Here is a 16,554-nt window from a genome sequence, read left to right on the forward strand (position 1 = left end):
TCTCTGCCATCAACTAGTCTGTAGTGGTAGGCACATTCCCTAATTCTGTGCAAATGACTGGCCTCATTTTATAAAGGGCTCAGGAGAACACCAGGCTTATTGTAAGCACTTATGTCTTCTATTTTCTATTAACATTAACTCTCACAACACTCCTCTAAGGCATGTATCATAACTATTCCCCCACTTTGGACAGAAAATAGATATGTAAATATGCCTAGCAGTCCACAGATGGTAAACCACTAAAATATAATAATAATGTAATCATAAATATAATAACCAAGACAACCTTTCCTAAGTGGAGAAAGTCTTTGCAGTGAGATTGTGTCAAAGCCTGTCTTCTACTACTCTTCTCAAGTACAGTAGTTCTCGGGAAGATATTGCCAACATTTGCTCTAGAATGTTCCCGTTTGCATACCTTCCTAGCTGATGCTCAGCTCCCCTTGGTTAGCTATCATTCTCACTGCTCTGGAGTACCACGTATAGCAATGCTATCCAGTAGAACCTTCCGTAGTGATGGGATTGTTCTAGATTCACTTTGTACAGTAGAGTATCATTATCCACCTATGGTTATCAAACACTTGAAACATGACCAGCGTGGCTTAGGAACTAGTATGGCTCTCAGTTGACTCAAGTTTTAGTAGATTGTTACAGTTACTGACTACTGCTTCAGATAGCATTGATAACAGATTCCATTTTCTGCTGAGGGCATTCTATGTGAGTTTTTGCTCAGTGATAGGAGTACTCTGGATCCACTAAATTACTTTGCTCATTTCTATATACCACAAGTTTCAGAGAGCACTAGAGAGGCCAATTTATGCTGACCATTGAAAAATAAAATGTAGAATTATTGAAATAGAAAATTTGCAGCTGCCCTCCATTCACATCCTTTGGGGGAAACTCTTCCACCTACGATCCACTCAGGGCTAGGATACTTTTTGGATTGGGAGGTGACAGTGAGGTCAGAGCTAAACCATGAACAGCTTTAGAAGTGGCAAACCTTGACTGAGCAACCTAAGCTTAAATGCATCTGTTAACCACATTCTATTTCCACCCTTCTGGCAATGAGGGAAAGTGTGCTTTAGATTTTCCACCATGGGATTCTGAAATCGAGTGTTAAAATCACAGCCTCATTCCTCACAAACTACACACACGTTATTTAATCTTACTGAGTTGCTTTTCTTTCTTTGTACATGGCGTTTCAAGACAATGGATCTCATAAGTAATATCTTTTTCAAAGGGTAGAAGTAAGGATCCAGTGAAGTAACAGAATGGAACCACTTTGTGTTCTTATAAAGGCTGCGTTGATGTCTCGGTAATTACATTTATATCACTCTGGCCTCTTAAATCAATTTTCATATTGATTATCTCATTTTATCTTCACAACAGGCCCATAAAGGAAGTAGGACACTGATTATTATATGTGTTTTACCATCTGCTAGTATAGACAAATGGTCCTCAAAGGAGCTAAGAGACTTGCTCAGGTTATACAGTATGTCAAGCTATGTTACGCCTAGTTCACACTGAGTGCCCTTCTAAAGCTTTCTCTACAAAAGCCAGCCAGGTCTTGAATTTAATAGCCAGAGATTATGAAAGTGGATGAAAAATAGGGTTATTTCTCTTCAATACACAATCTCAATCCAAAACAGTTATCATATAACACCAACAAGATAATAGCCACCCATTGTGTTCAACATTTTATTGTTATTATTTTATTTCATTCACATATAACTTAAAAGTTTATGTAACTGTAAGATATATATATATATATATACATATATATATATATATATATGTATATATATATATAAATTTATTTGAAAGCGACAGACACAGAGAGACAAAGAGGCAGAGAGAGAGAGAGAGAATGGGCACGCCAGGGCCTCTAGCCACTGCAAACGAACTCCAGACGCGTGCACCCCCTTGTGCATCTGGCTAATGTGGGTCCTGGGGAATCGAGCCTCGAACCGGGGTCCATAGGCTTCATAGGCAAGCGCTTAACTACTAAGCCATCTCTCCAGCCCCAGCTTTATATTTTTAAAAATGAGAAACTCCAGGCATAAAATTGAACAGGAATGTGTTCATTTTCTCACAGAGATAAGAGTTATCAAGAAAACCTGGATTTATTAATTTTCTTGGGCTGCTGTGACAAAATACTACAAACTAGGTGGCTTAAGTAACAAAAATGTATTATCTCACAGATCTGGGGGCCACAAGTCTAAAGTCAGGGTGTCAGGAGGATTAGTTTCTCCTAAGACTGTAAGGGAACAGTGTGTTTCAGGCCTTTCTACTCAGCTTTTCAGAGTCGCCTTCTGGTCTCTTTGCCTTCCCTTCCCTCCATGTGTGTCTGTGTTCCAGTTTCCTGTGTATTTTAAAATATAAGGACATGAGTCATATCAAATTAGGGTACACCCTAATGTTCATTGTAACTTGATTACTTCTCTGTATAAAGGTAATCCTTGTGGACGACCTTATCTCCAAGGTCACATTGTGAGGGAGTGGAGGGTAGGACTTCAGTATATAATTGGAGGGTGAGTGGGACACAATTTAACACAGGATACTAGATACAAACCCATATGGCCAGGTTAGTAAGCTTCTAGACCTCAAAGTGTTAAGCATGCTTCTGACAGCACGGTCATACAAGGGATAAATATCAAGATCTAGACCTCCAACCAGTTTCAGAGGCATGGAATAGAAATTTACCCTCTAAAAGTTCTTAAACTAGAAAATCTCTCCTCCCCAAAATTGTTTATCTGAGACACTGGTTTCCAGCTAACTAGGCAATTCAGCACTGAGGACTTTTCTCATAAACATTTACAAATATTCTGCTCTGTAATGAAGTTAATCAGTAAACCACACAACCTCTGGCCTCTCACTTCTTACCTAGTCTCATTTTCAGTTGCTGTGAATAAGCTAAGGATGGTAATGCAGTTCCAGGGGTTAGAAAATCCAATTCAGATTAGTCCTTACCACAGCCACTCACCATCAGGATTTGTCCCAGAAATGATGAGCGTGAAGCCTGCTAAAGGTAGGACACCGTTCTAGGGTGCTCTTGTCTGGGCTTCTTTAACTGCACTAGGGAAATCTGGGAACCTTCTGTCTGAGATCACAGAATGAATCTCTGACAGAGGTGACTCAGTTGCCAACAGAAGATGAAATGAGAGGTTGGGAGGCGTGATTTTATATAGTTCTAGGCTGGTGAGCATCTTATTAGGGTCGAATCTAAGTATGTCTTCCCTAATATTCTTCACATGGACGACAGCTCAAATTAACACCATCCTTTCTAGTCAAATGTTAACATTAATGTCAATGGACACTTGACAATAAAAAAGTAGTGTACTGTTTAATATTGTGTTTTAAAAATAGTGAGCGCCAGATCTCATTGATTTGCAAACTCTGTTTAGTAGCTTGTGACAAACTTTGAAAACAGAATGCAATAAATACAGTGTGAGTATCAAGAATTAAGGATAAGGTGTTATTTCCTGAAAATTTTAATTCAATGAAGTACGTATGAGTGTGTACAGGGGTCATAATAGAAAATGTATTCCAGACTATGGAATGTGGTAAAAAATATTGAATAGAAAATAAGAAACACAAAGTTAATGGACTAGTTTTATAGCATATTTCTTTCAATGTTCTATGGCAAATAAATGAAAAGTTGGGCTTTGAGCCTAGGCTATTTATTTTCTCTGAATTAAAATATATCAGATAATAAAAAGGTAACACAAACATTATCTTAATATTTTCTCAAAACATAAGTTCATCTTTTAAAATTTCAATCAAAAAATTATGATAATTTTCCAGCAATTATAATTATGATCATATTTTTGATCATAAACTTGGTAGCATAGCATATTACTTTAGTGTGATGTTTCAAAGTGACTGACGCTGTATTTATAAGTGGAAATTAGTTGGAAGGCTAGGAAAGCAAATTTTTCCATCCCCTTCAATTTATCACACATTTATTAAACATTTACTATGGGCTAGGCATGTGTAAGGTGCCAGAAATGATAAAAGGGAATATAATCTATTATTTCCTCCAAAGAGTTCACAGACTCACCACAATAGCAATAAAACAAAAATGTACTGAATGTCTGCACTGTGCCGAGAATGCAAGTTTACATTCTTTGTCTAGTTCCTCCTTACTATAACCTTGGACATAGAAGGATATTCTCTAGCTTTCTGGCAGAAGAAACAGAAGCCTCATTTAGTTAAATGTCTTTCCCAAGGTCATGCAATGCAAGTTTCAGGTGAATTAGGTCCAGATGTGTCTATTTATGACTGCACTTCTGCCTAGTTTCTTTTTTTTTGAATTTTTTTTTTTTACATTTTTTATTTATTTATTTGAGAGCGACAGACACAGAGAGAAAGAAAGATAGAGGGAGAGAGAGAGAATGGGCGCGCCAGGGCTTCCAGCCTCTGCAAACGAACTCCAGACACGTGCGCCCCTTGTGCATCTGGCTAACGTGGGACCTGGGGAACCGAGCCTCGAACCGGGGTCCTTAGGCTTCACAGGCAAGCGTTTAACCGCTAAGCCATCTCTCCAGCCCCTGCCTAGTTTCTTATGCCACCTTCAAGTTTAGCATGGAAGAGAAGATTGAACAAATACTAATGATTCTACATGCTTCTGATAAACACTACAGTTTAGAGATATACAGAGGCTAGGAGAGATGAATTCTACTTGAGGGAACTAGGCCGGGCCTCTCAGAGGCGGTCATGAGCTGACGAGACAGGGTGGGAGAGACTCCAACATCACAAAGACCTGGCACCAGGAATAGCAAACAAGCTTCACAAATGAAGCCATGTCATTTGACCAAGAAGCCATGGCTTAGGAAATAAAGAAGGCATGAAGGTAATTTTCTCTTCACTTCAATTTAAAAATCATACATTTAATATTTCCTATGCCTATCATTGTGTCAGGGATGAAACACTAGAAAGGAACCATTCCTCAGGAGCATCAGAACCCATGGTTATGAAAAACATCATTATTGTATGGACCTGATCCTCCCACTGGGGTCTACAGTGGTTCTGGTGACAGACTCCTTAGAGTTGCCCTGCCAAATAAAGGAGTCATTAGACACATGTGATTATTTAAATCAGAATGTTGGTGACTTGGAATTAAGTCTCAAGAGTCCAATAGGCCCTTGTGGTGAGTGGCAATTACATTGGTAGGTACAAAACTCTCCTTATCATCTCTGAAAGCTCCTATGAATGATGGTTCTTTAGAGAATCTCTTGGAAGATAGAGGCCTTCTATCCAGAAGAATTTTGCTTTTCCATCCAGTAGTTTACAGACCCCTTTGGAATTTATCCATGCATTCCCATGCAAGAACTCGCACAGAGAGATTTCTGTTAAAAATGAATTTATATTCACATACTTAAAACTGAACAACTCCAACTTCCTCCACATTTTCTTCTTTATCATGCAGTTTTGTGTTCATTTGCTTATTTTCTTGCTTTTTCCCCAGTCCTTGGCATTCACATTTCCTCTAACATAGGAACAGGGAGAAAGGTGAAGCTTTACTATTTTTTGTTCAATCCACCATGTTCATAACTGTGTCCTTTAAACCTAACCCAATAAAATACTAAATACCAAGTGTGTATGTGTATATATATATATATATATATATATATATATATATATATATATATATATATAAAATGAAATAACATGTCAATATACTAGACTGTATATGAATAATTGTTAATTAGCTATTATTAAAAGGGTGATTTTCCCCTTCATGCTAGAAAGTACTATGCAGGTTATTGGGGGAGAAAAGTCATCAACTGTCTTAAGCAGCAGTGGACCCTGTGAGCTACACAAATAGCCCTCCAGGCAAGTTGTACTCACTGATGTTAGCAGTGGCATGATTGTTATGGGGGTAACTAACTGCTCTCTGACTGGGTCTGAGGCTTTCTCCATGAAGAGATATTAACTTCTGATATTGAAAGCCTAATCAAAAGTCTATGGCTGGGAAGATCATAAGCCCTAGGTGGGGGCTGGGGGGAGAGTCACCTCTGTTGTTTGACTAAATACATATATTTCAGACATCAAATTGCACTGTAAATGTAATCTATGACCATGCTCATAGATTAGTGCTGATCTCAATTTGGTCAGAGAAACTTCTTTTTTTTTTAACATGAAAGTGACTACTGGGGAGACACAGGAATCATCAAAGTGCTGAGAATGAGTAACTGTTGAGTGCTTAGTACTTAATGAGACATTTCTGTCATGCTCTCTAAGCATCAAGGAACTTTGCAGAAAGTGGTGGAAAGAATGTAAGAACCAGATTATGTGGAGGGATGCTTCGAAATGCTACCTTCCAGACATGAAGTGGCTGCTGAATTTATCACCTCACAGTGACTGTCATCACCTGCCCTCCGTAATGTTGGGCCAATCAGCATATCATCATCTACAGTGGAATAGGACACAAAAAAGAAGACATCAAAGTAAAGGAAGGGCTAGTTGGAAAAAAAGAGGAAGGGCTCAGTGGAAAGGGATTGGGAAAGACAGGGGAGTGGTGACAAAAATTAATGGAAGATTTTGATCAAAATACATTATGTACATATAAGAAAATTGTCACTAAAAAGTAGAAAAAGTGAAAAATGGGATTTTTCTAGGTTTCTCAGAAACAAACCTTTTTTTTTCTCAACCACTGTGTTTATATTCAGACTTACCTTATGAGATACCAAGGCTTTGGGGGGGGGGTTAACTAGCCCATTTTAAAAAGGATTTTGGAATAGAGAAGGGGTGGCAGTTGTTTAAGACCTCACATGGGGGCTGGAGAGATGGCTTAGCGGTTAAGCGCTTGCCTGTGAAGCCTAAGGACCCCGGTTCGAGGCTCGGTTCCCCAGGTCCCAAGTTAGCCAGATGCACAAGGGGGCGCACGCGTCTGGAGTTCGTTTGCAGTGGCTGGAAGCCCTGGCGCGCCCATTCTCTCTCTTTCCCTCTATGTGTCTTTCTCTCTGTGTCTGTCGCTCTCAAATAAATAAATAAAAATTAAAAAAAAAAAAAAAAGACCTCACATGGAAGTTGTTTTGGCTCATCTTCAAGTATGTTGGCTGTATTGAGTCTGTGGATTTTTTTCCTTTCTTTTCTTTTCTTTTTCTTTTTTGGTTTTTCGAGGTAGGGTCTCACTCTAGCCCCGGCTGACCTGGAATTCACTATGGAGTCTCAGCATGGCCTTGAACTCACGGCAATCCTCCTCCTACCTCTGCCTCCTGAGTGCTGGGATTAAAGGCATGCGCCACCACGCCTAGCTGAGTCTGTGGTTTTATGCTACTCCTAGATTTACCTGTCTACTTTGCTGATATTTGGTGAATTATACTGTGAGATACTAGAAAGTGGATATGATTAGGGAGTAGGAAGTTGTCTATAACTTTGTAAAAGTTATCTGTTTTTACTTAGATGGCTCTAAGGATTAATATGATGTTGATACCATTATCTATCCTGAGTTGGGACTCTGTTCTTTTTGATTATGGAAGTATTTGTTTTGCTAAAATAATGCTGAAAAGTCTGGAATTGTCCTGTGAGGAGGAAGAGAAATTAGTCATTTCCCTGATTCTACAAAATCTAGATTCTCTTGTTAATTTGTCATTTGACCTTGGACAAATTGCATAACCTAACTAAACTGCAGTGGAGAGAAATGAGGCTGTGAGTGGAGGGAGAAGGGAACAAGTTAGAGGGTAAAATCCAGGGAAGCTAGAATGAAACTAATGTTTTCATTATTTTTTGAAGTTCTTTTCACTCTTATCTGTTCCATAAATTATAGTCATATTTGGATATAAATGGATCCATATCTTGCTTATATTTTATCTTGCTTTAATTTTTGATTTAATTTTAGGTTTTTTTTTTTTTTTGAGGTAGGGTCTTACTCTAGCCCATGCTGACCAGGAACTCACTCTGTAGTCCCAGGTTAACTTCAAACTCTCAGCAATCTTCCTACCCCTATCTCCTGAGTGCTAGGATTAAAGGTGTGTGCCATCACACCCAGCTCGTTTTTTTTAAATTTTGTTTATTTTTTATTGATTTATTTGAGAGTAACAGATAGAGAAAGAGGCAAATAGATAGAGAATGGGTATGCCAGGGCCTCCAGCCACCGCAAATGAACTCCAGAGGCATGCGCCCCCTTGTGCTTCTGGCTTACGTGGGACCTGGGGAATCAAGCCTAAAAATGGTGTCCTTAGGCTTCACAGGCAAGCGCTTAACCACTAAGCCATCTTTCCAGCCGAGCTCTTTTGTTTTTAATTTTTTTGTTTGTTTTTATTTTTATTTATTTGAGAGTGACAGAGAGAAGGAGAGATGGAGAGAGAGAGAGAATGGGCGTGCCAGGGCTTCCAGCCACTGCAAATGAACTCCAGATGCATGCACCCCCTTGTGCATCTGGCTAACGTGGGTCCCTGGGGAATCAAGCCTCGAACTGGGGTCTTTAGGCTTCACAGGCAGGCGCTTAACCGCTAAGCCATCTCTCCAGCCCTCTTTTGTTTTTAATAATAACTTTATATTTTAATTTTTTATTTTGTAGTCATAAGACAAACTAGCATTATCAAATTCTTTTGTCTGTTAGACCCACTGATTTTTTTGTCTTGATTGATATGGATATGTTGGACATGAGAGGAATAAAATTGATTTTTGTACATATATATTGTGTGTTCTGTCAGTCATCTCCTGGGTCAATGAAGAATGCACTCTCCCCAGCCTTTAATATTTGTATACTTTATGCTACCAGTGCAGAAAGGTTTTGAATTATGATGCTTATGAATAAGTCATGTTTATAGAGATTTTGGACATAGGAAGAACTAGAGGATCATGTCATATAGTCTTTTTTCTTTACAGATTAGCAAAGAGAGGCCCAGGCAGGGCAGTAAGTAATGGCCTTTAGACACCATGTAACTAGATTCAGACCCATGACTTCCAGGACCTAGATTCAGGGAAGACTTCCCAAGAGAAGCGATCCTTATAGGGAAACTTGTCGACAGGTTAAGATGCGTGAGCTGAGCTCTTGTAAGGAATAACCAACCGCTTGAGGAAAGTTGCTACCTCAAGACACAGCGCATGAGAAATGTCCGGAGACTGACCGAAAGAAGATATTCAAGGAACAGACCCTGTGAAACATGGAAAATGGCTGGGAAAGAAAGGGTCATGTAGGCACTTAGCAGGCCTGTTTGTAGTTTCTGTGCAAGCAGAGAGAGTTGCAAACTCAAGGTCAGAGAGCAGAAGAAGACGTTAACCTTACTTCTGTCGTCACTTCCTTGCAGGTGTGCTCACAGAACAAGCAGCAGGTCCCCTGGGGCAGAACCTAGATGTCGAACCATATTCACAGTACAGCCATGCTCAGTTTCCGCAAGTCCAACCCCAGCTTTCCTCATCGTCCTGTTATTCCAACCTGGGATTCTATCCCCAGCAGCCTGAAGAGTGGTACTCTCCTGGAATATATGAACTCAGGCGAGTGCCCGCCGAGACATTCTACCAGGGAGAAGCTGAGGTATCCGAGATGCCAGTGACCAAGAAGCCCCGAACGGGTGCCCCTGCAGGGAGGATAAAAGGGGACGAGCTGTGTGTTGTCTGTGGAGACAGGGCATCTGGATACCATTACAATGCGCTGACCTGTGAAGGGTGCAAAGGTGAGCATCATTCCATTGCGATATTCTCCGTGTAAAGTCCTGTACTATTGGTGGTTCAAATTCTCTGAACCGAATTCTTCCATTTCCTCATGTGGTTCCATATTTTCTCCTTCTCTGCTTCCTACTCCTTTCTACCTTCTCATCCACATTGGGCTGCCACCAATCTCAGGGGAAAGCCTATGATTAGCGTAGCCTCAAGTCATCTTTTTCATATGCAAACTCTCACAAATATCTTAAAGGAATTTATGATGTAGTAGCTTTGATTTTTTTTCCTTTCCTTAAAATTTTGTGTGTGTGTGGGGGGGGGGGTATGTTCTATAAGCATGCCACGGAACATGTGTGGCAGTCAGGGCACAACTTTGCGTGCTGGTCCTTGCCTCGTTTGAGACAGGGCCTCTTGTTCAGTGCTGCATATGCCAGGCTAGCTGGCCTAGGAGCTTGTAGGATGCTCCCATCTCTACCTCCTGTTTTTCTGCGGGAGGGCTGGGATTACAGGTGTCTAGCTTTATGTGGGCTCTGGGAATCCAAACTCAGTTTGCCAGACTTCCATAACAAGTGCTTTTGCTCACTAAGATATCTTTTTGACCCTCTTTCTTGTTTTTTGGGTTTTTTTTTTTTAAGGAAAAAAAAATAACAGTTGCACTCTTCTTTAAAAGTTAACATCATTGCATGCTGGTACTGGGAGTTATAGGCCAGTGCCAAGGGAAAAGAAGGAAGAAGAAGACAGGTAATATAAAAAGAGAGAGAGAGAGAGAGAGAGAGAGAGAGAGAGGGAGAGAGAGAGAAAACACAGAAGATTAAGGTTAGTCTTCACCATACCCTCTCCAGGACCCTGTGATTCAAGTGTTCCCTCTAAGGACCTGATGAAGGTTCAGCCATTTAGTCTATCTTTTAAGATATAGAATTTTATGGTACCTTTGCCATTTGGGTTCAGTTTTATGTCCTCCACCCCTACCCTTACCCTCCCCTCCTACCCCGTCTTCCCTTTTGTCTGGTCCTTGAGATGCTTATTATGTATGTCAGCTTCTAAGTCAGATTCAGGTCAGGAGCCACAGGTGAGTGAGGCCATGAGACCATTATCTTTCTGTGATTGGGTGAGTTCACTGAGAATGATCTGTTCCAAGTTGGGACATTATGCACAGAGACATTGCCTCCTCCCCATAACTGATGACTAACCCCATAATGCATGACTCACATTCCCTAATGAGGAGGGTCCCTGCATATTTTGATAGACATTTCATGTATTTTAGTCAGCTGAGAGAAAAGAACAAAGAGAGAAAGAGGTCCCATGTGATTATTCTCACATTGAGGGCATAGGTACCACACCTGTAAAACCCGAGAGAGAAAGAAACAGTTACTACTGGTTTTATTTATTTATTTTTATATTTACTCATTCAACAGATAGTTTGAGACTGCCCTCTCTGTGCTGGGAACTCTTCTGACTTCTAGAATGTGATAACTGAATGAGAACTATCTATTGAACAAGATCTGTTGAATTGTGTGCTAAGCTGGGTCTCCCAGAGATCAACAATCATTTCAAAAATAAACAGAATTGCGGTCCCATAAAAATGGTTCAAGGACATTTTGAACCATTTTTGAAAGGCCTGAGAAATAAAACTAAAAAGAAAATATTTTATATGTTCATAGACTGGAAGAATGAGGATAGTTGAAGTATCAATATAAACCAAAGTAATTTACAAATTCAATGTAATACTCATCAAAATACCAATGGCATTTTTACAAGGAAAAAGAAAAAGACGAAAATAAATTAAGAAAGAAAGAAGAAAGGGAAATATTTTAAAGTTCATACGGAATCAAAAAAGATCATGACTAGCTTAAAAAGCCAAAGTCATTAAGTCATTTTGAACAAAAATAGAGGCATCACAATACCTAGTTTGAAGACATACTGCAGAGCCATCATAGCCAGAACAGCATGATATTAGTATAGAAATTAACACAAAGTCCAATAGGACACAATAGAGATCCAAGAAATAATCTCACATTTACAGCTAACTCCATATCAAACATGCACATTGGGCAAAAGACAGCTTCTTCAATCTGTGGTGCTTGGACAAATGGATAGCCATATGAGAAGATTAAAACCTCAACACCTCCCCCTCTTTTGCCCTATACTAAAAGCAACTCAAGATGGATCACAGACCTAGATATAAGACTTAAAAATATGAAACTAATGGAAGAAAACAGAAACACCCCAAAATATTGGTAGGGGCAGTGATTTTCTTTTTGGATGATTCCAAAAGCATAGAAAACAATAGAAAATAAATCAACAAATGGAATTACATAAAACTTAAATGTTACTGCCTGGAAAAAGAAAGCATCAACAAAGCAAAGAAGCAACTTGAAGAGTGGGAGGAGTTGTTCACTGTCAATATGACAACGACTAATACTCACAAGTTTTTTTTTGTTTTTTTTTTTTTTGAGGTAGGGTCTCACTCTTAGCCCAGGCTGACCAGGAATTCACTATGTGGTCTCAGGGTGGCCTTGAACTCACAGCAATCCTCCTACCTTTGCCTCCCAAGTACTGGGATTAAAAGCATGTGCCACCATGCCCAGAAGTTTTTAATAATGTATTTTATGTGAAAATTCCAACAGATTTGTACAGAATTTTTTTTTACTAGATCTTATTTTTAGTCTTCAAACATCCTTACCATTTTTGTGGTGAGTTTATGTAGGGAAAGTGAATTTATAGATTCATTGAAAGCATAGATTGAATCTTTTCCCACCTTATTACTGCTCAAAGCACCTAGCACAGTATCTAGTGTGTATGGAATAAATATCCTTTGAATGATATGATGAAAATCTATGTTCATTGCTAGTACTTAATCATCCAGTACATATAACCCCACTTTGTCAAAGTATATTCAAATGTGTTTATAATATTTAATTCTTTCCTACATCCCAACAGTAAAAAGTGAGTAGACCCTGAAAACCCTATATCTAACAACAGTTTTTTAGTGAATGAACAGTTATAGAAATGAAACTATGCTTATGTGACAGTTAAAAAAAAGAAGTGGTAGTAAGACAGAAAGAAATTGCTAATTGGGTAGAAAATATTTTTTTTCTAAATTATAATCCCAAAAGTTGGGTTAAAATAAGCAATGATAAAAGTTCTACAGGTAGTTTTGAGAAACCAACTGACCTACATGAAAGAGCTAGCTTTGTGGTGGCTTTAGTTAAGACGTTGCTGGGGCTGCCACTCTAGACAGCAAAATTAGGACCAAAAAATGAACTTTATACAATGGCTTGTCTGGTAGATTAATTCAGCCTCTGTCTCAGGAGATAGACTCATTTTCAGAAGAACTTTAAAACATATTAGAGGGCCTGAGGAGATAGCTCATTAGGTAAAGTGGTCCTGAATTTGATCCCTAGACCATTTAAAAAAAAACCCTGGGCATGGCGATATATGCCTATAATCCCAGTGCTGGGGAAGAAGAAACAGGTGGGTTCCTAGAGCACCTGGGCCAGCCAGTATAGCCCACTTGGTAAGCTCCAGGTCAAATGAGAGACCCTTTTTCAAAAAAAAGGTGGACGGTATTCCTGAGGTATCAGAATATATAACAATATGAAAGGTTGTCCTCTGACCTCCACACCCACATAGTCACCTCCCCACATATGTATGCCCCCCCCCATGTGCATTAACTAAAAAGAGGTTAAATGAAGAAATTTGACTTCTTTTACTGGAAGTTTCTGCATTGTATGAGAAGTTGGTTAGGCAGCTCATGAGCCCCTTCTGTAAACTTTCTGAGCTATATAATGCCGTATCTTACACCATTCTATTTCATGTCCCTATCTCTTACCTTCCCAAGTGGTTTTCAGTTTTCATCAGTAGCCTTTCCTGTTGCTTTGAATTGATGGAAGAGAAAGACCAAGCCTTCCTAAGCATCATACCATTGACATTTTCGGTTGGACTGTTTTGTGTGCACTGTTGAGTATTTAGCAGATACCAGTAAGAAGCCCCAATTTGTGACTACCAAAACTGTTTATAAACATTGTTAAATGTTCCCTGGATAGCAAAATCACCCTAGCTGAGGACTACTAAGATAGGAAGTACTGATTTCAGCTAGGCATGGTGGTTCACGCCCATACTTAGCACTTGGAAGGTTGAAGCAGAAGGGTTGTCAAGAGTTCATGAACACTCTGTGCTACATAGTGAAACTGTCTCAAAACGCCAATAAACAAACAAATTAAAAATAAAAGAAAAATATTATTATACAAAATTTATCAAACTTGGGCTATGTATGGAGCTTTCTTACAGGAAATGAGTTCTTGACTACTTGTAATATGAAGTCAAATTGCTCTTGTGCAATTCCCATGTTAGCTCACAATGAATCAAATTTACAAAATTGAGTATTAAAAAGACTAAAGAACTAACAAAAGAGTAAGCTATCTGGTTAGTTGTGTGGTTTTGTTGCTCAAAATATCATGAAAGCATAGGCTCCTTTGAGTGTGGCTTCTGCTGCCTCCCATATGAGGCTTCAATTCACCGTTTTTCTCTGACCCAAAAATTGGTTCATCCAAATCTCCATTTATGTAAAGCTATTTGGCCATCACTGAACTGGGCACACATCATACTTATTAGGTTTATCTTTGCCACTCTCTCATAGCTCCTGAGAATTAAATCATATCTCTTGCTATTAGTGAGCTCATAAGTACAAACAAAAAATGAGGGCAATTAGATTAAGTGTCAGGATAAGATAGTCACAGATATGATCCGGAGAATGGTGTTACTAGATTCTTTGAAGAATGTCATGAAATTAAAATGTAATAATAAATTTAATATGAGTGAGGGACTTAATAACAAGTGACACATTTACTCAAAACAATAAGTGCCGGTTATTACTCCTTTCAGTCTTTGTATTTGTACACATACTATGGGGTAGAAACATGACCATTTTCTGCTTGACAGGTATTGATGTGTATCATTGGCTTAGACTCGCTCTGTTGACAACCGTTTAAATTACTGAGAGCCACCTCAAGTTGTCTGTGCAGGGAGGTGCTGGTCAGTCTGGTCCTTGGTCCAGCAGTATCAGCACCTCTTAGGATTTCTAGGAGAATTACGCCCTGCTTCAAGCCTATTAGATTAAGAATTTCTGGACCTGAAGCTTAAAGACCTATGAGTGGCGCGCGCGCCTGTGTGTGTGTGTGTGTGTGTGTGTGTGTGTGTGTGTGTGTGTTGAGAGAGTCCCATGTAGCTCAGGTTAGCCTCAAACTCACTATGTAGCTGAGGATGGCTTTGAACTCTCAATCCCTCTGCCTCTAACTTTTGAGTGTTGGGAGGATAAGTGTGTGCCATTATGCTAGTTTGTGTGGTGCAAACCTGGGGCCTCATGCATGCCAGGCAAGCACTCTATAAAGTGAGCCACATCCCAGCCCCAGAATCTGTGATTCCACAAGGCCTTCATGTGAAATTTTGAGAACCACTGGCATAAATTATAAATTAGATCTGAAAGGCACCTGAGAGGACTCATGTGGCCAAGCACCTTGGTTGTGTTTTAACTGTGAAATCCACAGGATAGGAGCAGAGAATATGCAAGGTCTGCTCTCTACTGGGTCACCAGAAGGACAATTCAACATACAAAAATGAAGACTAGAATCCTGGACTGGGAAGATAGGAATTCTAATTTAAGCCATACGTTTTGCCTGGAAAGAGAGAGAGAGAAAAAACTTTCATAATTTATTCTACAAGTGACTCAAAAGAAAAAGCTCAGCTGGGCTAGACTAAAAAAAAAAAATCCTAGTAAAAATATTTTTGGTCTATACATTACAGGGCTGATGACAGGATATTTTTTTTCAGGTCTTTATAATGGCTGTGACAAATGGGTATTATTGTGTCCATTGTGAAGGGGAGCTAAAGTATATTTAAAAAGAAGGTGAGCTTTCTATAGGCCAATGCAATCAATAGGAATTTAAATGGATGCCAAGTAGAGTAAGTCTTCACCAAAAGATTGAAGATGGATTGAGTATTAGCATTCTACTTACATTTGTCAATGTAAGTAGAAAATAACCACTATTCTACTGTACTTCAGAAGGAAAGCTTATTTTTCTCCTCTTTCTTTCTTTTCTTCTATCTTTCTCATTCTTCCTTGAGGCAGGGTCTTGTTCTAGTCCAAGCTGGCTTCAAACTCACAGTCATGCTTCTACCTCAGCCTTCCGAGTGCTTAGTACTACAGGCATGAACCACCATGCTAGACTAAGTGAAGCTCTTTAATTGTCACGCCTAATGTTCATTTTAGAGAAGAGAAAATTCTAATAAGCGAAGTTAACAACTCACCCAGATCTTCACAGCTAATAAAGTTGTAGAGCTTCAATACTATAGCTTATTATATATATATATTTTTCACCATGATGAAAGCTATAAACCAGAAATAAACCCTTTCCCCACCCTAACGCAACAACAGGAACAACAGACTGTATAGCTTATGAACCTAACACCACACCCTGCACGGCTTGCAGGCTATGACTACTTTTCATTGCTTTCTCATGAAGTGGTCATTCTATCCATTCCTGGATTATTTGCTCGAGGTTAATACAGATTACCTCAGTGGCCAACGAAAGAGAGACAAGTGCTTCAGTTAGGTATTAACATGTCTTTATTTCCAAAGCCCAGGAAATAGACCAACCCCTAAAGTCAGAAATCTGGGACAACTCACCTCCTTAGGCGTGAACTCTGTGGTGACGGTTCTCCTGACAAGAATTCTGGGCCACGGCAGAGTGACTACGGTGAGGCTCGTGGGCCAAGGACAATCCTAAGAAATGCCATGAGGTCAGTCGGGGAAGAGAAACCTCACAGGAAATAGAATCGAAGTCGGAGGTAGGAGGTTTGTGGGAAAGGGTTCCAGGATTCCGGGAGACAAGACATAGAAAGAGAAGTCAGAGGAGAGCTGACCTGTGGGGGGTCATTAGGAAGAAGAGC

General features: G+C 39.5%; 1 protein-coding gene across 2 annotated transcripts in view; it reads left to right on the plus strand.

The window, feature by feature from the left end:
• Positions 1–2,898: 2,898 nt before the first annotated feature.
• Nr1h4 (nuclear receptor subfamily 1 group H member 4) overlaps positions 2,899–16,554 on the plus strand; it is a 53,392-nt gene continuing 39,736 nt past the window's right edge. For both annotated transcript variants that reach the window (XM_004650209.2, XM_004650210.2), the window contains exons 1-2: positions 2,899–3,025; positions 9,255–9,620. In XM_004650209.2, coding sequence (XP_004650266.1) covers positions 2,917–3,025; positions 9,255–9,620 — 475 coding nt within the window. In that variant the 5' untranslated portion in view covers positions 2,899–2,916. The remainder of the gene's footprint in view (positions 3,026–9,254; positions 9,621–16,554) is intronic.

The sequence above is a fragment of the Jaculus jaculus genome, chromosome 6 (genome assembly GCF_020740685.1).
Source record: "Jaculus jaculus isolate mJacJac1 chromosome 6, mJacJac1.mat.Y.cur, whole genome shotgun sequence".
In the NCBI taxonomy this organism is placed as follows: Eukaryota; Metazoa; Chordata; class Mammalia; order Rodentia; family Dipodidae; genus Jaculus; species Jaculus jaculus.